This window comes from Chrysemys picta, chromosome 4 (genome assembly GCF_011386835.1).
Source record: "Chrysemys picta bellii isolate R12L10 chromosome 4, ASM1138683v2, whole genome shotgun sequence".
Classification (NCBI taxonomy): Eukaryota; Metazoa; Chordata; order Testudines; family Emydidae; genus Chrysemys; species Chrysemys picta.
Genome location: NC_088794.1, coordinates 113364998 through 113389499, shown reverse-complemented (window position 1 = coordinate 113389499; position 24502 = coordinate 113364998). Strand labels below are relative to the sequence as shown.

At 48.9% G+C, this 24502-nt stretch overlaps 2 protein-coding genes across 3 annotated transcripts in view; one reads left to right on the top strand and one right to left on the bottom strand.

Annotated features, from left to right (window-relative positions):
- Positions 1-24502, bottom strand: part of BBOF1 (basal body orientation factor 1) — a 1057902-nt gene that overhangs the window by 64346 nt on the left and 969054 nt on the right. The gene's annotated exons all lie outside the window — the stretch shown is intronic.
- On the top strand, positions 527-22726 carry TMED10 (transmembrane p24 trafficking protein 10). The gene is given in 6 exon segments (XM_005301606.4): positions 527-574; positions 576-848; positions 6238-6358; positions 10346-10419; positions 19907-20033; positions 20454-22726. Coding segments are annotated over 6 exon segments (750 nt in total). The 5' UTR covers positions 527-541; the 3' UTR covers positions 20576-22726.

Sequence of the window (24502 nt, the reverse complement as noted above, 5' to 3'; positions counted from 1 at the left end):
ATGATATGTGAGACAAGTAATGGGCTTCATCTGCAGCAAGGACGATTTAGATCAAATATTAGGAAAAACTTTCTAACTACAAGGGCAGTTTAAAAGCTCTGGAAGAGGTTTTCAAGAGAGGTCGTGGAACCCCCATCACTGGAGGTTTTTAAAAACAGGTTGGCCAGACACCCGTCAGGGATGGGCTATGTGGTCCTGCCACAGTGCAGGGGTTGGACTTACTGAGCGCTCCAGGGCTCTTCCAGCCCCACATTTCTCTGATTCTGTCTGTCTCTCTCCTAGGGTCAGACAGTTGTCGTCTAGGGGGCTCATTGCTCTATTTTATCACCTGGTCAGCTTCAACTTTTAACATTACCACACAGATAATGCCGCCCTCCACCACAAAGTCTCCAATCCCGTCCTCCACCCAGAGACTCTCCCTAATGCCCTGCTTCCTTTCCCCTGCTTTCTCGCATACCCGCCCCTGCTCTCCCCGACAAGCCCCACGACTTTGCCCTCCCCCCGAATCCCCCAAAACATTACCTCCCCTTCCTCCTGTGCCATGGTCGCCCCCTCCCTCTCACGCAGGCAGGCCGGCGGCGGGTCACATGGTGCGGGGGGAGGGAGCGCGGCCTGTGGGACCCGGATCCGCCGCCATGCCGCTGCCTGTACCCGGCTGTCCTCGGCTCGGCCCGGCCCTGGCCCTGCTCCTGCTGCTCCTGGGTCCGGCGCGGCCCATCTCCTTCCAGCTGCCGGGCAAGGCCCGCAAGTGCCTGCGCGAGGAGATCCACCGCGACACGCTGGTCACCGGCGAGTACGAGATCGGGGTCCCGCCGGGGGCGGCCAGCGGCCCGTCCGCCAATCTCAAGGTGCGGGGGGCGGCCGGGGCCCGGCCGGGCCGAGGGGCAGCCCCGACCCGTCCCCGTGGACAGAGTCCCGGCGGGGGAGCGGTTCCCCGGGTCAGGCCGGGCCTGCTCGGGTCGGGAAGCGGCGCGACTCGGCCCTGAGCTGAGCTCTGCGGGACCCACGGAAGGAAGTGTCCCCCCTCCCCCCGCGACCCCATTGCCACAGCCACGCCGGGAGGGGACCAGGCACAAGGCCCATTGCGGTTCACTCTGTGCACATGGCATGTTTTTTTGGGGGGGAGGGGGATGATGTATCACAGCCATAGGGCCACGTTAAGGTTCACTATGTGCACATGGCATATGGGGGGGGGGGGATGTGTCACAACCATAGGGCCACGTTGAGGTTCACTCTGCCATGGCACGCTGGGGTGGAGGGGTCACAGCCATAGACCCCCCCCCCAGTGTGCCATGTGCACAGAGTGAACCCCAATGTGGCTCTATGGCTGTGGCCCGTCCCCCAGTGTGCCATGTGCACAGAGTGAACCCTGATGTGGATGTGTCACAGCCATGGAACCATGTCGAGGTTCACTCTGTGCACATGGCATGCTGGGGGAATGGGCCACAGCCATAGGGCCACATTGGGGTTCACTCAGTGCACATGGCATGTTTGGAGAATGTGTCACAGCCATAGGGCCACATTGAGGTTCACTCAGTGCACATGGCCATACTGGGGAAAGGCTGACAGCTTTAGGGGTTCAGTCTGCACATGGCACACTGGGGGGATGTGTCACAGCCATAAAGCCACGTTCAGGTTCACTCTGTAAACATGGCACGCTGGGGGATGGGCCACAGCCGTAGAGCCACACTGGGGTTCACTCTGTGCACGTGGCACACTGGGGGATGGGTGACAGCCGTAGGGACATATCAAGGTTCACTCTGTGGAAATGGCACACTGGGAGGATTGGTCACACCCACAGGGCCACGTGCAGCTTGATCTCTGTGCACTGGGGGGAGAGTGACAGCAACAGTGATGCTGGGGTTCACTCTTCACATTGCACAGTGGGAATACAGATGGGAAGAGGGTTACAGTAACAGGGCCACACCAGGGCTCGCTCTCTGCCATGTGGCACAGTGTGGCGGTATTGAGGAGAAGGTCATGGAGATAGCATTATGTGGAGACTACTCTATTCCTTTCTTGCTGTTGCCAGGGGTGTTAGTGGCAGGTTTACTGAGGGGAGGGTGGCAGTTTGGCGCACTGGTGCTTGGAGGGCATTCCATGTGAGGAAGAAAGCACAGAGTGGGAGCACAAGGAGGACGTGAGAGGACATGAAAGGGTTGTTGGAGCTGAGATTAAGGCCAAGCAGTGTGTGCACGAATAATACACATACACCATCCACGTGACAAACTGCCATTCTAATGCAGCTTTGACAGTCTTGCTTGCATCCCACCCAATAACATGTCCTCTCTGGTGGCCCCTTCTAACTTCACTGTCACCTCCCACCCACCTGAGCAGTGGTGTCACCTTGTGAATCAGTTTGTCAGAGACCCGCTTCTTCTTAAATGTCGAATTTTTCCCCCTAATTGTCCCTGCCTGAGGTCCAGAAGGCTTGAGAATTTGTGATAAACTTAAGTACAATATCTTATGAATCCTCAGGGCCAGAAAAAGAAGCATTATCCCAGTGGAAAGGGAAGATTCCCAGCTTCACAGTGAGGGACACAACATCTGCCTTGAATCCAGGAAGGTCCCAGGATATCAGCCCTTATACTACTTTTATGTCTAGAAAGGCTTTTACATCATTTTTAATTTTATTAAATGTTAGGCTATGTCTAGACTTAAACTACTGGAACTGCACCGCTGTAGTACTTCCGTGTAGATGCTCACTACAGTGATGGGTTCTCAAGTCGCTTTAATTAATTCACCTCCCTGAGAGGCGGTAGCGAGGTCCACAGTTCAGCTTAACTACGTCCCTCAGGGTTTTTCATACTCATGAGTGACTAGCTGGTTCAACCTCACTTTTTAGGGCTGATCTACACTGGGGGGGGGGGGGGGGGGATCGCTGTAAGATATGCAACTTATCTTATCGACTTATCTTATTTCGACTTACCTCGGGTCCTCACAGCGCGGGATCGACGGCCGCGGCTCCCCCGTCGACTCCGCTACCGCCGCTCGCCCTGGTGGAGTTCTGGAATTGACGGGAGCGCGTTCGGGGATCGATATATCGCGTCTAGACAGGACGCGATATATCGATCCCTGATAGATCGATTACTACTCGCCGATTCGGCGGGTAGTCTGGACATACCCTTAGTGTAGGTCTGGCCTAAGCTCGCTCTCCCTCTCTGCCTCAGCTCTGTACATTCATTGCATTCTGGATTCATTGTAAGAAGGATGGATACACAGTGGCTTAAGAACTCAAATATTTCTGCAGTTGTTTTTCTGATAACACATGGCATATATAAATCTCATGGTGGTGTGGTGGATTATAGAGCCCCTACGAGCAGAGTTTGTGCTTTGCAGCCTTTTTAGAACTGTGCTCTCTCCTCTGTTCTCACTCAGTGATCCAGTGTCTCCTGGTTCTTTGCTTTCCCGTCCTTTGTTCATCTGATTCCATTTCCTCTTCTGAGACTTATGTCTGCCACAGAAAGCCAGGTCCCTGATGCAGCATTACTCTTGTGCCAGGATTGCATTCTGGCTTTGCTGCCTTATGGGGCATTGAGGTTAGTATCACTGGCAGAGGGAAATGTGATTTATTTTATTAGAATGTTAAACAAGCTTGGGTTGAAAATCGTCCCCACCTCCTTGCAGCACTTCAGGCTTGGTAATAGTCTGTAACATTTCTTGTTCCCTTCCCTTGTCATGCAGGACTGCTGTGGCCAACACTTGTGTTCTAAAGATGCTAGGTTTGGGCTCCTTTTCTATTGGGTGTGTTTGTGCAGTGGGGGCAGGGGGATTTGCTTAGGACAGGATGTCTCCAGGTGGCACCTTCCCCACAGCCTGGAAGGTCAGGTTGTCAGAGCAGCCTCCCAGCACTAGGTCACCAGGGTGTAGGAAGTTGGTAGTTAATGTGTGTTGTATTGAAGATGGTTCCTATCACCGAGCTGGGCCCTGTGTGTTTGTGAAATCCCAACACTAACAGTGGTACCCTCTGTTCCTGAGGAATCTGCACAATGCGCCAGCTGGCTGCAGAGTGGATGCTCTTGGGTGGATGACGTCCCGCTTGGGCCTGGTCACATGTGGCTGTCTCATTGTTTAAGCCGGCAGTGTGGGGAATTGATGGGCTGTTTGTCAAGACAGAGAACAATGCTTTGTCTGTAAGGGATGGCATTACTGTAAATAACGTTTGAACATTAAGAAGAATCCTTTTCGGGTTAGCCTGTCCGTCCACAAGAGTGTTGGCTGGGCTATAAGCTGCTTCCCCCCCACACCCAGTTAGATGGGTAATGTGTCTGACTGAGTCTGAATAACGGGTATCCAGTACCGATGGAAGCAGACAGCAGAGCTGCCACTGTCTAAAATGCTACTGCTGGGCACTCTTCTTCTTCTTAGCGTATGCGCAACGTGCCTCAGGTGGCACATGATCAGGATTCATCACCGAATTTGGTCCGCTGGTCAGATCATTAGCTTCCCCTGCCCTGGCTGGCTACTGATGTGGGGAGTGCGATTTGAACGCTTATCCACCCCACCCCACCCCGGCATTCTGCTCCTAGTGTTAGAGACAAGGCAAAAAGAGGTCAGGCCTGTGTACCACACAACCTCTTCTGTGGAAAGATAGCACTCAGAGCTTTCCCCAGAGTACAGCAGAGAGAATCCCAGTCAACTTTAAAAGGCAGTACTCCAAATACAAGGGACCCTTTAAAGTAGGTCCTTTTCTTTGTTTCCTTCACCGGACTCCAATGTGCAGAGTCAATACAGTATCATCCTGAATAATTTGAATTTGGTTAATCATAGTTGTTCTGTGAATGGTATGCAGGGTAGGCTAAGCAAGAAGCTGACCGAGTGTACCTTGTAGTCTCTCTGCTGCCTGGATTAAGATGAAGCTCTGAATAGGAACTGCAGTACCAAAGCAGTGATTCACCTAGTCCAGCCTCCTGTCTCTGAAACTGACAAGTACCACATAGTTCCAAGGAAGGTGCAAAAAACCCCATAATAGACAATTATGAAATAACCTGCCCACAGAGGAAGTTTCTTCCTAACCTCCTGCCAGTTATGGCTTATACTCTTTAGCATGAGAGTTTATGTCCCTTATTATTTTTAACTTGTCTAATGAACCTGGTTGTTCTCATTATCCATATAAATATCTGAACCTCTTGTGAATCCTACTAAGATCTTGGCCTCAATGATATTCTCTGGCAGGGAGTTAATTAGGTATTGTGTTAATAGAAAAAGTATTTCCTTTCAGTTGTAAATATGTTGCCTTTCCATTTCATTGACTGTTTTGTGTGTCTTTGTTGTGTTTTCTTATCTCCTCTATAAGTAGTCCCGAAAGTCTCAATGTCTTCATTTGGAATACTTTCTAGACCTCTCATCACCTCAGCACCCCTTTATTTCTGCTATGTCTTTTGAGATGGGGGAATCATCATATCTGAATAGCATTCCACATAAGGGCATACCATTGATTTATACAGTGGTGTTAAAACCTTCACTATATCAGTTGGCATATTTGTTTGCTGCCTTTTTTTTTTTTTTTTTTTTTTAGCACTGCTGCACACTGAGAAGAGGTTTTAGTTAAGCTGTACACGGTGATGTCTTTCCTGAGTGGCACCTGCCATTGTGCTGTCAATTAATGTAACTTTGTTAGAACCATCTCTAGATTTGACTAATCTAAATAATTTTGTGATAGTGCACAAATTAGCAGTTACTCCTTCTACGTATATAGTCCGTCTGATCTGCAGTCCTGCCTCTGAGCTGTGCTGTGAAGTGCCACTTCTACAGACCTTGGCACCCAAACATTGCCCAGCTCAGGGCATATTGGCATTTGGATCTAATGGCGCACATATGCCCCTTCTGCAGTTCTGCTGCTGGAGAGTCCGTTCTGTTTGTCCCTCGTTACCTCTCGCTGTAGGAGCCAGAGAATCTCTATGCTTTGCTAAGCGTTGCTTTGGGAATTTACAATCCTAGCATGTAAGGAGAAACTAAGGAGGCAATGAACAAGGATTCAGGGAATTAGACAACTTAAATTAGTCTGTGTCCAGGATGTTTTAACTAAAAAACCAGTGAAATCAGATCTTAGAAGCCTGCTGTTTTTGCCAGCCTGGGGGAGGAGAGGAATTGAAATGGGGCAGATGGACACAAAATGTAGCAAACCCTAAAGAGGGCCCAGGAAGAGCCTGTTAAATTTGTCCATGTGTCATTGAGGGACTATGCTCCTGCCTGCGACTGTGCTTGAGCCACTCTCGCTGTCTGTCTCTCCTACAGATAACTGACTCAGCTGGACACATCCTCTACTCCAAGGAGGATGCCACTAAGGGCAAGTTCGCCTTCACCACTGAAGACTATGATATGTTCGAGGCTTGCTTCGAGAGCAAGCTCCCTGTGGGTGAGTGCAGAAAGCTGCTCCCAGCCCTCCCTCTTCCTTGCTCTCGGTGGAGTATGTTGGGTGAGGGGTCGGGGTGAAGCAATTTCAATGTCCAGTTTGCAAAGCACTTTGGGATTCTTCATGCTGAGAGGAATGGGCTCCTCTGGGATGAGGAGTTTCATGTTACTGGTGCAGAACAGCTGTCGCTTGCATTAGGGTTGGGGGTGAAACGATCCTTGTGGGTCATCTGCAGAGCACTATGGGATGCTTCAGGCCCAGGCACAAGAGGAATGGGGTCACCGACAGGGAATTGTGATGGTGACTGTAGGAGCAGGTGGGCATCCCAGAAGTGCTGTTCCCATGCTGCCTCTCCTCACATCCCAATTCTGGCAGCACAGAGTAGGCTGATACCCTTTTGTCCTCCCCATTTGCCCACTTCCTCCTCCTCCTCTTTGGTGGTAGAGTGTGGTCCCTTTCTTGGGTGCACCCTGTGGCTGGGAGCCCCTTCCCAGAGTGGCTGCAGCACCCTGCGATAGTTGCCTGTGGTTGCACAGGGTGTCCCTTCCTTTGAGTGATCCTTTGACAGAGGGAAGAGGAAGTGAGCCGGACGTCAGTCCTGTCCTTGTGCTGTAGGGACAGTTGCCTAACGAGCACTGGGGCTGCCATTTCCTGTGAGTGTGACGCATTTGCCACTCTCTCTGCTGAGTAGCTGGGATCAAGTTCAGAATAAACACCCTAAAAACCGCAGGCATGTGGGTTCCAACCCCAATGTGGGGAAGGCTGATCTGATCCCTGGTGTAGCCTTACTTCGACTTGGGCTGCTCACCTCTTCTCACAGTCTCTGCAATGGTTCCCCTTTTGTGATCCCATTCCTCTTATGCCTTATCCTACAGGATCCCAGAGAGCTTTGCGGACTGGCCATAGAGATTGCTTCACTCCCACCCCCGACCTAAATGCAGGCACTTTGGCGTAGGATGGAGGAGCTGTTCTGCGCCAGGTTTAGGACTAGCTGAAATGGCAGATGCTAACCTAGCTTGGGGTTTGGTCAGGCTGTAGGTTGTAAAACTCTGATTCTTGTGCAATGCTGAAGATCCTGTGCCATGTTGCATTAGAATCAGGGTGTTATAACCAAAATCCTGACCAAATTAAGGCTTTGATTTTACTTCTCATTCAGGAGATGGCTCCTCCAGGAGCACAGTCCCCCATCGCTTTGGAGGCTTCAGTCTCTTGGAGTGGAAGGTCCTGGCTCCTCTGGAATGTCAGCTCTGGGGGAATTGATTGAATTTTGCTGAGCTAATTCAGTTGGATAATTCTCCCTGCAACCCTGTTAAGGGGTTTCCTACTGGACCCCTTTGGCATCTGTGAGCAGAGCAGTCGCAGCTGGGGTTGCAGCCAGGGAGGAGCACATCACTAGCAGAGCTGTGGCTTTCCTGGGAGGGCAAGCTGGGCAGCAGGAACTGTTGGTGGAGAAAACGCAGAGCCGTTGGGCCAGGTGGGTTCTGAACAACTAGGATTTCTCAACCCCCAGCCACAGAAATGGGGAAGAGGAAGTGAAAGGTGGCAGATCAGCTCCTTGTGCAGGGCCCCAGGATCTGGGACAGGGCAGCTTGCCAGACATGGGGATCTCTCCTAGCAACTCCTCTGAGTGTGGGTGGTGTACATCAGGCTGTTTCCCTCCTCCTTTATCCATTTGCCCTGCTCTGACAATTGCTGCGTTACAAGGCTCAGGTCAGAATTGCTATTAAGGCCAGTGTGGAGTACTAGCCACATTCCCCCCAGCAATAGAATAGCAGGAGCTGGATTCTCTGGGGGACTGGAGAATCACTTCACCACCAAAGCCTGGGGCAGCACCTTCCCTCTCTGCCTGGCACCCCGCGTTAGGAGCACAGAGACCCGTGTCTGTCTGGAGCAGCCTGTTCTCTTCCTGCCTTCCTTTTGGGGAGAACAGACCTTTAACAGCTTCGTCTGAGAGACACAGGTTAACTTGCATATTTCCCCTTTGAGCTGGCACATTAGTAGTTGTGTGGACCCCGGTGAAGTTGCCCCAAGCCCAGCTACTCTCTTCCCACTTCAGGGTAACTCCACCAGCTCTTCTGAAGTGGCCTGTGAAAGGCCCCATCTTCACAAAGGGCTTTGCAGGATCTGGGCAGAGTGAATCAGGACTCCCAGTCTCTAAAACCCCAGGATCACAGATTTTGCTTCACGTCTTGACACCACCAATTCCTCAGCTACAAGAGGGAGCAGGGAGTTTATTGAAGGTCCTTGGGACCCAATGGAAACCACCCTGGGCCCCAGGCCCAGCAGCCTCCCAGGGGATCACCATCTGGAAGCCCCTGAAAATGTTAACCCCTCACAGTGCCTGCTCCCCACCCCTATTGCACTCACCAGCTCTCTCACTCTTCCTGCTATTTGGTGGCTCTCCCCTCATCTCATGCTTCAAGGTTTGTTGTCCTGTCCACCAGGCTTCTCGCTCTCCTCACCTCAGCCTGAGGGTCCCAAAACCCCACCCAAACTTCTGTAATTTACATAATATGCAAAAAATCCCCCACTGATTTGCGTGCGTTGAAGGCCCTTGTGTGACTGTTGGCTGTAGCTCCTCACCCTCCCTCTCAGCCTCCAAATCTGTCTGCATGACATAAACAAAACGTATGGCAAATTGCTGAAATGTGAAACCACCAGGGTTTGCTGCGTATCATGGTGTCACTGGCAGATTATAATGGTTTTTAATTCTGTTTTAAGGATCTTTCCTCTCTGTATGAATTATATTGACCAGTTTTTTAAACAAGAACTAGACAAAAAAAATTCCATCCTGTGCAATCATAAAGACCTTCCCCCCACCCCGCCCCCCCAAATTTGAACCCCGGGCTTTCAGATCCACAGCAGAGACATCTCTCGCTTGAGCTAAAGGAATACATTATACTCAGTGTGGAACAGCTGCTAGAAGAGGGTGCAAGACACACACTTTGCCAGTGGGTTATACAACTTTTTTGTAGACAGCAGTAGAATGTTGGAGAGTAGGAATCGTGGATTTTGTTCTCAGCTCTGGGAGGGAAGTGTTATCTAATGGTTAGAGCAGTGGTTGGTTAGAGGCAGGATAGCCAAACACCTAGCTTTGACACATTCCTTCTGAAAGCCTGTGTGGCTGAGGAGAATAAAGCTTGTGCCCTCTGTTATATTAGAGATCTGGGATATTTCCCCAGCTCTGCCTGAAGTGACCTTGTGTAACTCTGCATTTAACTTATTTGTAAATTGGGGGAATGATATGTGAGTATCTCCTAAGGAATCCTTGACTGTGCTTCCTGATAAGGACTCTGAAGTGCATAATCAGTAGAGGTGAGATTAGAACTGGTGGTGTCCAGGCACCTTCCTTTAGGCTACAGGGTATTTGGAACTCTCATCTGCGAACACTTCCTAGTTGGGTGATGTGGTGGAACAGGCAGTGTGCTGTGGCTGAAATATGAGATGCCCTGGCAAATCCTGTATACTTGTGATCTTTTTCCCCTGCCCTCTCCCATATGTGGTAGTTGGCTGTAGCCCTGTATGCCTGTTGGCTTTAGGCTCCCCTGTTCTCCCCCAGCTTGTTTTTTGGCTGTCACCCTTCATATTTGCAATGACCTGCACCCTGGGGTGGCTGTTGTCTCTAGCGCTTGCTCTACTCATGTGTGTCTCTATCCTGTCTGCCGAGTGGAGGTGGCTGTGTCTCCTGCCTTGGGAAGCCCTATTCAAAGTCTGGGCACACTTTAACAGTCTTGGTGCCTGGCAGCGGCTTGTGTCCTGTGCGCTTAGTGCTCTTAGCTACAGCTTGTTCTCATGATCTCCGGGAGCCCTTCCATCAGCCAGGGTTCATTCAGAAGGTCCTGTGATTTTAAGCAGGACTGTGCTGCCTCTGCATCTGGCTGGAGACTCGCTGGGGGAGGAGTGTTGTGAATCTCTCTCCAATGGGGGGGGTTGATGAGTTCCTGGCAGCCTGACAGCTGCACACAATGAATCCTTTCAATGCACTTCCAGGAACGGGGCGGATGCCGGACCAGCTCGTGATCCTGGACATGAAGCATGGAGTGGAAGCAAAGAACTATGAGGAGGTATGTCCCTTGCCTGCTGCCGGTACCTCAGAGCTCCTTCCTAGCAATCACGTGATGCTGTGTTTGGATCTGGGGCTTGCAATGGGAAACTGCTTTCCCAGCCGTGATGACAGCCTATCTGCAGCTGGGAGCTTCCATTAGCGTCTCATGTGGTAGAGATGTAAAAAAACCTGCTGCTCTAATTCTGGGTGGGCTGAGGCCCAAGAGGTAAGTTTCTCAGCCAGCCAGCATGACTTGGTTTTGGGGTTTAGGTATTGGAGTCAATAACAGGCTGACACCAGTAGTTTCTGCTGCCCCAACAGCAGGGGGAATGCAAGGAAAAGGCAAAGCCTCCTAAATGTGAAGCTTTATAATTTCCATTCACAGCCACGAGAGGTGCGGATCTGCAGCCTCCCCGGAGGGGGCAGCTGCCTTTCCAGGGACAATTGCAGTGTTGGCTTGACGTGCTGAGGCATGCTGAGCAGTATGCAGGGAGGAGGATTGTGTCTCTTTGTCCTTTCTGCAGGTGGGGCCCTATTGTTGGGCCTGGACATGGGATACCAATTACCTGGGACAGTCACTAGCTGGTTTGGGGAGGGAGAGGGAAGTGAAGTTTGGTAGCTCTCTTGCAAACTGTTAACCAGGTTTTTTCTAAGCTTGTATTTTCTGGCTTTTGACCCCTGCAGGGCTGGTGCCTGGGAAGATCAGTCGTAAGCTGGGGAAAGCTCTTGTACGTGTTCAGTGGGAATAATAACTGAAAGCCACATGAAAGGATGTACCCGGGAAGCAGGAATGGTTCAGGGAGTAGAGTGGGCAGCAAATTAGCAGGAGTTTGCAGTGTTAGATGGCAGCAAAAAGGGTCAGTGCAGTTCTGAAGTAGGTAGGTAAAGACCTCACATCCTGGAGCAGGGAGGGGACAGGCCCTCTCTGTGCTCTGGGCTGACTGCACTTGGGACACTACAGCCAGTTCTGGGCATCTAGCATCCGGATATTAACAAATTATACTGAGCTCAGAGAAGAGAAAATAGGGATTGGTGGTAAATGTGTCTAGGTGGGGACTATAACAGGACTATAATTGTGTGTGTGTGTGTTTGAAAGATTAAGTATTATTCCCATTTTACAGATGAAGAGTGGAGGCACAGAGAGGGGAAGGGACTTTCCAAAGGTCATTTAGGAAGCCTGTAGCTGAGCCAAGAAAAGAATCTTGATCTCCCAAGTCTCAGCCTAGTACCTCAAATAAAGACCATCCTTTTCCCTGCTGGGAAGTGAGTTAGGCCGTGAACCTGATGTGCAGAGCTGGGCCGAGGCAGCACCCACAGAGAAAGCTGAAGGAGTTGCTCTCCAAGAAGCTTTTTGTCAAGTTACCCTGCAGGCTCCCCTTCTTCCACAAGCAGAAGTCACTGCCCCTCCTTTCTGTCCACGGTGGACAGTGCTGACTCGCTTTATCTACCTACAGGTCAGGTTCTGCTTCCAGAGATTAGGCATCGAGAAATAGACTCAGGCTAAGAGTCTGCCCCAGTGCTTCCACCCCATGGTGTCTGCTAGGCAGAGTGTGGGTGGGCCAGCATTCCTAATCACTCCCACTGGCAAAGCTTAGCATTAAGGCAAGAGGGAACTGTGCAACTGTCCTGTGTTTACTCAGTATACAGAATCCTCCTGCCACTCTGTGTCCCTCACTTGTTTTAGGAGAGTAACCAAAGGAAAAGAGACAAGGAGAGGTGCTAGCAGCTGGAGTGGGCAGGGGAGAAGGCTCTTGCTCAGTCCACACAGGCTGAAATAGAACTTGAGGCAGCATTCCCATAATATTAGTAGGAGCGTTGTAAGCAAGACATGAGAAAAAATTATTCCACTTGACTAGCATTGCTATGGCCTCATCTGGAGTATTGTGTGCAGTTACGGGCACCACACTTCAGGAAAGATGTGGACGAATTGGAGAAGTCCAGAGAAGAGCAACAAAAATGATTAAAGGTCTAAAAAACATGACCTAAGAGGAAAGATTAAAAAATAAATGTTTTTGTTTAGTCTGGAGAAGAGAAGACTGAGGGGGACATAACAGTCTTCAAGTACATCAAAGATTGTTATAAAGAGGAGGGTGATAAATTGTTCTCCTTATCCACTGAGAACAGGACAAGAAATAACGCGCTTAAATTGCAGCGAGGGAGATTTAGATTAGACATTAGGAAAACTCTCTAACTGTAAGAGTAGCTAAACATTGAAACAAGTTACTTAGCGATGCTGTGGAATCCCCATCATTGGTGGCCTTTAAGAATAGGTTAGACAAATACCTGTCACGGATGGTCTAGGTAGCACTTAGTCCTACCATGAGTGCAGGGGACTGGACTAGAAGACCTATTGAGGTCCCTTCCAGTCCTACGATTCTAATAGGTGAAAACAGGACCTCCAGACATGGGAAACTCCCTGATTCAGCAGCTCCTGTGCCCTATTGACTTTCCTTGGCCCAGAGAAAGGGCCAGTGAAGAAGCTGGGTGTCCAGTACCTACACACATTTCTGGGGCCCCTTCTGCAGAAGAGGTCTTTCCTTTCTTGGCACTGCACATTACCTCCAAGTATTCACAACATAAGGAGATGAAGGGCTCGGTCATAGCTGGCAGAGGAAGGATTGCCCCCTAGTGTACAGTCTGTGAATTACATAGAGCTGGATTCAAAGGACTGTGCTACTGCCCCTCATGTTGAAATATGCTGCCAGTCGAGACCTTCTGCAGAACTTCAGCTTTCAGTATCCCTCTAAGAGTGAATCAAATTAAATTCTTACCCCAAAGACAAGTGGCTGATTAAGTCTTAGGGGGAGAGAGAAGGATGGATGGGCAGGGGTGGGGGTGGGGCTGAGGTCATGCAGACAGATGCAAGTTCCTGTTATAGATGGGTAGCACCAATGTAAAAAGTGATTGGCATTGGTGTGGCTTACCCCAATTTCAAACCAGGTAAGCTGCACCTGTACAAGTCATTTTCACAGCACAACTAGGTAGGAGTTTGCACCAGTGTAACTGCGCCATTGCAAAAATCCCACGGTAGACAAGCCCTCAGAACATCCATGCTCGTTAATAATGGAATAGTGGCATGATGGCGGACAGGTGGGTGCCCTGGAAGCCCTGGGTATATTTGCAGTGGATTAACAGATCTCCCTTTAGTGCAGCTAGAGGAGACCTGTTAACCCCCTTCAGTCCTGCAAGTATGCAAAGGGGTGTTCAGGGCTTGGCCCAGTGAGAAGCTTAGGCTTTTCCCAGCAGAGCCTTCCCATTCGCCATCCTTCAGTTCTGGATGTGGAGAGCAACATCTTAGAGGAAGTCATCTTGAGTCTCTCTCACTTCTAGACTTGTTTCATCAGGTGCCTGACCAGAGATTTAGTCACTGAGGGTATGTTTACACTGCAGTAAAAAACCTGTGGCACTCAGTCTCAGAGCCTGGGTCAGTTGTCTCAGGGCTCCGGCTGCGGGGCTAAAACCTGCCGTGGAGAGGTTCATGCTTGGACTGGAGCCGGGGCTCTGAGACTCACCTTCCTTGTGGGGTTTTAGAGCTTGGACTCTAGCCTGAGCTTGAAACTCTCCATTGCAATTTTTAGCCCCGTAGCCCGTGCCAGAGTCAATTAACCAGAGCTCTTGGCGCCTGGTGCCGCAGATTTTTTATTGCAGTGTAAACGTGCCCAAAGCTACTAGGAAAGGTTGTGTGCTGTGGGCCCCTGTATGGGAAGGGGATTAATTGAGGAGGTGGCGGCATGGTATGCGTAAAGCCCTTTACTGAAATGATCAATTAGCTAATGTTGGTCTGATTCTAAATATCTTTTTAAATCCATTCTCTCTTGCTGCTACTTTTTTTTAAAGTCACTGTTTATAGAATTCCCAGGTTTGAGCTCCCCCTGTTGGCTGCACAAAAAACAGCTTGAGCAGAATACTCTGTGCTGTCTGTTTTACTCCCGGGGGAATTCTGCACCTCTGCGCAAGCACAGAATTATTGTTCCCTGCAGATTTTACTTTCTTCCTGCAGAGTAGTTAATTCATGCACCCATCACAGGCAGCAGTCCTACATGGGTGCATCTGGTTTGGGCGTCGGGAGCAGCTGGGGGAGACACAAAACACTGCTTCAGGGGGCTGGGTGTGAGTGCAAGACTCTGTCCCTCTTGCTCGGTATCGTGGTGTGCCCAGAGTGAGGGAGTGGCAGGGCTGAGGATGCCCCAGCCAGTGGGTCCTACCATGTATTGGAGTCCAGTTGGGCTGGAGGAGAGAGAAAGAACTTCCCTTTCCCTTGCATGGGCCTTTGTGGAGCCAGGGTTGGGTCAGACCCACCTCCAGGGCATCCAGAACCCCCCCACACACACACCCCTACCTTCCCATCAAGCCCCACCCTTCTGCATCCAGACACCCAGACCATCCCCTGCTGAGCCCCTCGCACTTGAACCCCCCACCTGCCTGCACCACCCTGCTGATGGACCTCCCTGCTGAGCTCCCTGCACCTAACCCCACCCTTCCCCCTGCCAAGCCCCATGCTCCCCACTCCCAGACATTCTTTGCTGAGCCCCAACCACCTTCATGCCTTGCCCCCCCCCCCCCCGAGTCCTATTCTCCCTGCACCTGGAACCCCCCACTGAGTCCCTGTGTATCCAGATTGCACCTGGAAACCCCGCCCCCATTGAGCTGCCCACACTCAGATTGCTCCCCACAGAACACTCTGACCCCACACCTGGTTCCCCCCCACTAACCCTTCCACACTTGGCTCCTGGCAGGCTGAGCCTGCTTGCCCCACACCTGGTTTGTGGGGGCAGATCTGGGTGTGTGTGAGAGAGTGTCCCTCTCGCTTGCTAATGCATGCACCTGGCCCAGAGGGACAGGGCCCTGGGGTGGGGCATCCCTGGCCCTTGTGTTATGTTAGGGTGCAGCCCTACTGCCAAGTCCATGTCCCAAAGGGGGCACGGGTGGCAGGGTGATCCCCTATCTCTGCAGCCAGTGGGGTGCGCTCCCCACTGCCATGCTGTAGCCTCCACTCCCATTGCACTTCTAATCTATTGTCTTCATTTCTAGACCAGTGATTGTACAATGACATGCTGAGTACTATGCTAGATATTAGCTATGCCATTCACTAACGCCCCACTCTGGCAAAGCATTTGTTTCAATGTGGATACTCACGCTGTGCAGTGTTCATCACACAGTGACTCAATTACTTGCAGAAACAAATAGTATTCATGAGGGAATTCTGTGCCAAAAAATCAAGAATTCTGCAAAATTCTGCACATTTTATTTTGTCAAAATAACACAATATAATCACTCCATTTTCAATTATTTTGGTAATGTATTTCAAAATACCTGTCAGCAAGTATGTCTGTAACAATACAGACAACAAAAAAGATTCACAGACATTTTTTTGACAAATCGATTCCTTACTAGATATATTAGCACATCTATATGGCTCCACAGAGCAGATGGCAATACTAATAATGGTGAATTCGGGGCAGGAACCTGTGTTACTGCTACACTAGGGTGGAGAATTTAAATGTAGCAATGGAAAGAAATGTAATCTGCTTTCAAGCCAGAGCTGATTGATTTAAATCACTGATTTTAATCATTATTTAAATTAGCAGGAAACCTTGATTTAAATCATCAATTTTAATCATGTTTTGCATTTTTACTTTTTAGTGATTTTCCTAAAGAAAGGTTGATTCTCATTGATTGATAACCATAGAATATGTTGGTTTTTCAATAAATATAGACTTTACACTAAATTTGGTACTTCTTTTTGCTAATCAGGAAGGATACATTGTATTTATACATGGGTTTAAGCAATTATTATATAGCTGAACTTATATTTATTTGGATTCTTGATTTTTACATTTTTATTATGTTAGAAAATGAATGATGCATTTCTGATTTCCTAGATGATGATTAATTTTTTATTTCTAATTTCTGTCCAGCTTTATTTGGATAAAAATTCAAATTCAGTTAAAAATGCACAGACAGTATTTTTTTTTATTTAACTAAAAATATTTTAAATGTGCTGAATACATAAGAAAAAAGTTTATCAAGATATGTGTTGCATTTAAATCTACCGTATATACTCGATCATAAGCCGGTTTGTTTATAAGCCAAGCTCCCCCCAAGATGGATAAGTAAAAATGGAAAATGTTTATGACCCGTTCATAAGCCGAGACACTATAATTCAGGGGTCAGCAAACTTTGGCTCTCGGGCCATCAGGATAAGCTGCTGGCAGGCCGAGGTGGTTTGTTTACCTCGAGTGTCCGCGGGCACGAAGGTAAACCTAAGTAAACAAAAAAGAACAGGAGTACTTGTGGCACCTTAGAGACTAACAGATCTCTAAGGTGCCACAAGTACTCCTGTTCTTTTTGCGGATACAGACTAACACGGCTGCTACTCTGAAACCTAAGTAAACAAAGTGTCCCGGTGCGCCAGCTGCTTACCTTGACGGGCCGGGACAGCAACTGGTGGGGAAATTTTTATGGGGGGAGAAGCTGGGGGTCAGGGGAGTAACCCCTGTGACCACCCCCCACATGACCCCATCCCTAGTCCAGGACCCCCACACTCTCCCCATCCATCCCTTCCTACCTTATCTGGGGAGGGCCAGGGGAGGATGTCTCTGCCCTGGCTGGAGCTGCTTCGGCAGGCTGGGCAGCACAGCAGCAGCCTGCTATGGCGGGCTGGGCCGGGCGGCGCGGCCACAGCATGTTCCAGCGGGCTGGGCTGGGTTGGGCGGCGCGGCCACAGCATGTTCCAGCGGGCTGGGCTGGGCCGGGCGGCGCGGCCACAGCATGTTCCAGCGGGCTGGGCTGGGCCGGGCGGCGCGGCCACAGCATGTTCCAGCGGGCTGGGCTGGGCCGGGCGGCGCGGCCACAGCATGTTCCAGCGGGCTGGGCCGGGCCGGGCGGCGCGGCCACAGCATGTTCCAGCGGGCTGGGCCGGGCCGGGCGGCGCGGCCACAGCATGTTCCAGCGGGCTGGGCCGGGCCGGGCGGCGCGGCCACAGCATGTTCCAGCGGGCTGGGCCGGGCGGCGCGGCCACAGCATGTTCCAGCGGGCTGGGCCGGGCGGCGCGGCCACAGCATGTTCCAGCGGGCTGGGCCGGGCGGTGCGGCCACAGCCTACTCTGGGGGACGGGACCGAGCAGCATAGCTGCAGCCTGCCAGCCCCGAGCTGCAGCTGCTTTGGAGGCTGGGGGGAGAGCAGCATGGCCAGAAGCAGAGAGACTCTGGCCCCACCTCTTCCCTTCTGGCTCTGCTGGCTGTGCTGCCTCTCCTTGTTCCCTCTGTTGGGGGGGAGGGGCTGTGTCCCACCTCTCCCTCTCTGTACCCATTCATAAGCCGACCCCCTTCTATGGTGCTTCCCTTTTTTACTAAAAATTCAGCTTATGAACGAGTATATATGGTAACTAATTTATTAAACAAAGGCAGATTAAATTCAACAAAATGGCAGATTAAATTCAATATTGATAAATGCAAAGTAATGCACATTGGAAAACATAATCCTAACTATACATATACAATGATGGGGTCTAAATTAGCTGTTACCACTCAAGAAAGAGATTTTGGAGTCATTGTGGATAGTTCAGAATATTGGGAATCATCAAGAAAGGGATATATAATAAGACAGAAAATATCATATTGCCTCTATATGATATATGATCTATTGCCTTTTACGCCCACACCTTGAACACTGCATGCAGATGTGGTTGCCCCATCTCAAAAAAGATATATTGGAATTGGAAAAGGTTCAGAAAAGAGCAACAAAAATGATTAGGGGTATGGAACGGCTTCCGTATGAGGGGAGATTAACAAGATTGGGACTTTTCAGCTTGGAAAAGAGGCGACTAAGGGGGGATATGATAGAGGTCTATAAAATCATGAGTGGTAAAGAGAAATTAAATAAGGAGGTGTTATTTACTCCTTCTCATAATACAAGAACAAGGGGCCACCAAATTAATATGTAGCAGGTTTAAAACAAACACAAGAAAGTATTTTTTCATGCAACACACTGTCAACCTCTGGAACTCCTTGCCCAGAGGGTGTTGTGAAGGCCAATACTACAATGGGGTTCAAAAGGGAGCTAGATAGATTCATGGAAGATAGGTACATCAATGGCTATTAGCCTAGATGGGCAGGAATGGTGTCCCGAGCCTCTGTTTGCCTGAAGCTGGGATTGGGTGACAGGGCGTGTATCACTTGATGATAACCTGTCTGTTCATTCCTTTTGGGGCACCTGCCATTGGCCACTGTCAGAGGACAGGATACTGACTTGATGGACCTTTGGTCTGACCCAGTATGGCCGTTCTTATGTAAGGAAATATCTGTAGTTAATAAATTGAGGTGATTTTTTCTGGTCACCGTGTCCTTCAGGATTTTAAACTAGTAGATCTCACCTCTCATGCCTATAGATGAAAGAGGGGAAACTAGTTTTTCTGCTCTTTTGACTCCTATTGGTTTCTTAACTTTTAATGAGTTAGTCATTCACCTGAACTAGGTGAATGAACTGAAATGAAGAAAATATTCTCTCTGCACCTGCAGAAGAGGCTACTGCTATCAAAAGCTGACTCCAGGTGCTTAGCCAGTAACTTCAATAAGTTTAGTGGTTTGATTTTTTTTTTTTAAAGTTGGCACCAGACATATTACTTAATATTATTTATTTAATTTAAATTATTTTAATAGATTATAATAACTTCAGGTCTTAATATAGGTTATCATAATTTATAATTTAATTTTAAATAGGTGTGTTTTTGCTTTTTTTTTTAAATCAGATTTAAATTTTAAAAATCTGAATTTTTTTATTTAAAAACATAAACAATTTTTTATCCACCCCTGTTCCCAGCAGCCCCTGTCTACATCATGTTCACATATTGTGTGTGCTCGTGTTTATGCTTAGATTTAAATGCAATGTAGTCAAGTTATGGTGCTTCTGGGAAGGGGAACTTAGAACTTTCTGACTTGGTGTGTTTACATTTTCAACCCTGAAGTTGTTGCAGTACCAGAGTGGGCTTTGTAACTGAATTTCCTGTGTTGTTTTTTGTTTGTTTGTTTGTTTTTCTACCTTTCCTGTGGCATGTGGGGAGGGCCTGAGTGCAGGCCTTTGGCATGGAGTTATCACACCACCCACACAAGAACATGTAACTTTTCTTGTAACTTTCAGCCATGTGGCAGACTCCTCCAGCCCAAACCCCAGAAACCAATTCTGAATGAACGAGAACTAGGGAGAGTCAGAAGGGAATGTGTTTAAATACGTGAACGCATGAGCACGCATTCTATGTTCCTGCTGTGAGCAGGAGCAGCTATAGATGTCTTGCTAGGAGTGGGTGGGGTAGATGGAGTAACAGTGTGGAGAACCTCGCTATTGTGGAGTTACCTTTGGTTTTCTGGCCTGCAGAGGGCACTGTCCTAAGGGAGAGATGCCCCAGATCTGGCCATGTGGGGATGAATAATGGGCTCAGGCTGGTTGCCTAGGCCCATGTAAGAGCTGTTGCTTCTAGCTCAGTGACTCACTGATTATCCCCTTAACAGATTGCTAAAGTGGAGAAGTTGAAGCCCCTGGAAGTGGAACTGCGGCGCCTGGAGGACCTCTCTGAGTCCATTGTTAATGACTTTGCTTACATGAAGAAGCGAGAGGAGGAGATGCGGGACACCAATGGTAAGAGTTCATATACTCCCAGGGAGGACTGCAGCTGTAAGATCTATATTCTCACTACGTCTGGGTTAATGGGACAGAATTTGGAGATTAGGCAATTACAGCTGTCACTGTCTGTTCTGTACACTGTCAAGAGACCTTTAAACTTCTGGGAGGGGGACGCTCAACCAGCCCCTTCTAGAAGTCAGTTCCTTTCCTCCCACACAATACTCATGATTCTGCCATGGGAAAATAGCCTCATGTTGGTGCTGCATCTGCTCAGCCCCCAGTTCCCTCCTCCTCACCCTCAAATCTCCTAAAATTTCACCATTGAAGTTCTGCAGGGCTGAGGGAAGATGATTTCTGGGAGACCTTCCCCTCAAGAGGATCCTCTATCCTGACTCTGGGCATCAGAGCTTCTTTGTATGGGTTTGTCTGTTTCAGAGTCAACCAACATCCGGGTCCTGTACTTCAGCATCTTCTCCATGTTCTGTCTCATCGGACTGGCTACCTGGCAGGTCTTCTATCTGCGTCGCTTCTTCAAGGCCAAGAAGCTGATTGAGTAAAGGGGTAATTCCCCTTCCCCTCCTCTCAAACCCAGCTGGACACCGCTGGGACCCAGCCATGGCCCTCCAGAGCCATCTTGCAGATGATACATGCTGAGTGGAGGTTTTCTTCAGGAACTGTCCCTTAAGAGGGGAGGGGAGTATAAGCACTGGAGACTACAAAGGGGCTTCTGACCTCCTGGTGGGGGCGGGGGAGGTTGTGGTGGGTTTGGGGACTCCTAAAGCAGTGATGAAATAAAATTTGTTTCTGTGACAGCTGCAGTTGGTTTTGCAGGCTGTCTTTTCTCCTTTTATATTCTTCTAAGCTTGGTGTCTCCCATCTGTCTGTGACCATTGCGTTACTCTGAGCAACTTGAACCGGCTATGCTCATTAGGTGCCATGCAGCTAGAATTTGGGGAGGGGGGACTCCGAAGTTCTGGAACCCAACCCAATGCAAACAGAACTTGGTGCAAAGTGACGGGTTGCAGTGCTAGCAGGGAGGGGGCACTGAATTTTAGCCTCTGTCATAGACCTTGGTGTTTCTCCCTGTGGGAGATGGAATCTTTGCGATGATGGGTCAATGCATTCAGGCAGATAAGAGTTGGGTTTGGAGGATGGGGGGCTAACAGGCTCTGCAAGATGTTGCTGAGCCTGAAGAGAAACCTGCCTGACTCAAACAAGCTGTTGAGAGTCAGCCCCACCCTGTCCCCACATGTTTGTCTTGGGTTTGCTTCTCTTTCTGAAACGATGCAGCAGTTCCCTGAAAGCGCTGTGGTCACTGAGGGACCTTTGTGTGGAGGCAGAAGGCCTTGCTCAGATTCAGATTTGCAGTGCATTGCTTGGGCCCATCTTTGGAATGGGAGCATGGTAGGTTGGGAACTTTGTGAGGGCCTCTTCTCATCTGACTCTGTTAGAGTTAATGCCAAGTGTAGCTGGCTGGACCTTCATTCCCTGTACATGACATGCCCTGCTTTGTGTTCTGGGGATGTGTGGGGCGCCCTACAGGCTGGCATTCAGAGGAGCCGAGGGAGTGCAGATGAAGTGGAGTACAGTACACAATGGGAACACGGATGTGCCCCTTCTGAGGGTCTCTGAGTTGACGAGCGCATGTGACAATTGCAGAAATGTCTTGGGTACTCCCCTAAACTGGTGAGAGTAGCCGTGCTGTATGTAGTGAGAGGCCCTCTGTAGTCCTACTGCCTCTAGCACAGTGTTGGATTAAACAGGCCAGGAAGGTTCATTTCCTGGATTTATCCCACAAGGGTTTCTGGGCAGAATGATGAAAATTCTTTCACCTTCCCTTAGAGCAAAAAGACCATCAGGGCCTAGCCCCTGGTCACACACCCCTTGTCCTTCCAGCCCAGAGGTCTCCCTGCCATTCAGACAAAGCAGCATTTGTGTTTTCTGAAATTATGTTGGGAAATGTTTTTCTAGTCTGAATTTATCCTGCTATTAAAAAAAAAAAAAAAAAAAAGCCCAGAGGCAGCCAGGAAGGAAGAGGAGAAAATTGAAAGCAAGACCCTCCATTGTCTTCTAAATCCATTAGACAAGTCGGAGTTTTGTATCATTTGTCCTGAAATCTTGTATCTTTTTAGGCTTTTTGCTCTTTCCTCACTAGCCCTCCTCCCCCTTCCCCACCTACAAGATCCTGACCTCGTTAGTTCTACCTGCAAGTGCCCAAGCTGCTTTTAATTTCTGCTTTTTTAACAGCTCTGTTCAGAACCCAGGGCCCAGGGCTTTATCCCTTTAAGCACTGGGAAGCTGTTACAACACCACAGCAGCAATGTCTCAGGATGGGACTGAGCTAGAAGAGATAGTTACAGGTAATTTAGCTTCCCACAGTCTGAAGCCTGTAGCAGATCTGCTAAGGCTTAAAAAAGTTGAGAATGAAAAGAATGTTTGGAGGCGCTTCTCCTGTCTCTGCTTTTGCTCACCCCTTCGCTAAGTTGGCACACTGAGATCTCTTACATAAAGGAGGTTGTGAGGCTAGCATTACATCCGGGTGACTGTTGCTCTGTAGTTACATTGAAGTTGCTCAGCCTCTGTCTCTGCTCTTAGTTCTTGTATGGGGACTGGGGAACAGACCTGGGGAACTTGTATAGAATTGCCTGTAATTACTGGTCTGGGGATTTTGTCATTTTTCTCAAATAAAGTTTCCTTTGGAAAAATAACCCTCCTGAATTGTGTGACTCTTGTCCTCTTCAGGCCATATTCCCACTAACTGCTTCTCCTTGCACTCCTGACTGCAGGCACGCTAACCAGGGAAATCTCAGCACTTAAAGGAGATTTGTAATTTCCTCCACTCTAACCTCAGTAACTGCTTGTAAATTAAATTTGTAAATTCTAAAGAATGTAAGTGAATTCTGGGCTGCTGAAAGGAGTCATGTTGATAGGCCTGGAGATTGCAGGCCTTCAGTTTGCAGAACAGGTACAGCACAGGCATCAGCAGGACAAACAGCACACACACTGACCTAGAAGGACCACCTCTAACAGGGAGAGTGTCTCTGGTTCATTAAATCCTTGCCCTCTCTGCTAACTATGCCATCCGATCATGTAGGGGCCATCTTTTGTGAAGCAACTGGACTGAGACCATCAAATGATTTCACCAAATAACTCTCAGCTGGTAACTGACATGGGCTGGTGCTCTGGAGGTGAAAGGCTCGGTATCTCATTGTCGCTTCCCCGTGACATACAGTCCAAGTTAATTCCTATTCATTAAGAGAAATGGGGTAGCTTTAGGTCTGTTCTACAGAGGGAACTTTAAATCTCAAACATGGGTTTGCCCCATGTGAGTGACAAATATGCACTGATTGGAGTGACTACTAGGCAATTTCCTTATTGTATACAGGCAGTGTCCCCTTTTGTGCTCCTGTACCTCTTGCTGGGAGACGCTGGAACTGTAGTACTGGAAGCGAGCACCCATTCCTGCACCATTTCTCCAGGTGCCCCATATGGTGAGATGGGTAATTGCTAACTCTCCTCATGACCTGTGCTGCTGCATCATTCTTTAGAACACCCCTGGCATTGCAGGAGTAGAGGAAAGGATTTCAGACTAGTGTTTTCAGGAGAGCTTCCATTCTCTCCTGTTAAGTGGTGTTGCAGACAAAAAAATCTATACTTCTATGGCAGCTTACTTTCTGGTGTGCATACTACAGACATCTCCAGAAGAGTTGGCTCCAGGTGACCTAGTACGACCTCTCATCCTGTACTCTTGCAACCATATTTGTTATATTTATACAGTGCCTGGCACAATGGGGCTCACGCCTGTGGCTGCTATTGGAATAATAACTCTCAGTAGACCGCACTGCCATTCAACATTTCAGGAAGGGAAATTCTCAGCCCTGTCAGATGAGGTGTGTAGTCTCTCTGCATACATTTAAGTATATAATCACTAGATAGAGCTGTTCTCTCATCTGGATAGTTTGGATTTGGGTCTGGATCTCCTCAAAGTTCTTAGGGAGTTGATGTGGTTTGTTAATTCTGTCCCAAGTCTGAGCAATGGGCTGAAGCTGAGCTATTCAGATAATTGGGTCTTGGCCCATCTCTACTTGTGACAAACACATCACCAGTAGATGTAATTATTGAAGCAAACTGCATCAGACAGACATTGCCAGGCATCTTCCACCACCCATTGTAATGGAACATGACTAACAATTACTACATTATTTAGACAGTACATAAACATTTTACCTAGAACTGCTTTAACTCAGATATAGCCTCATATATTCCATCTCTCTTCCTATGTCAGGGCAAATTCTATGCTCCGTTCAGAGAACCTACTGCAGCTGCTCTATTTGTTGTTATGAAATTAACATCCTACACCATATCACACATCTCCCAGAAGACATCAAAATGTGTAACAAATAACCACAATGTGGAACACCTGTGTTTTGTTGTGTGCTGTGCCATAACTGAGGTAGATAATGGTTTTTAACTAAAACATGTTA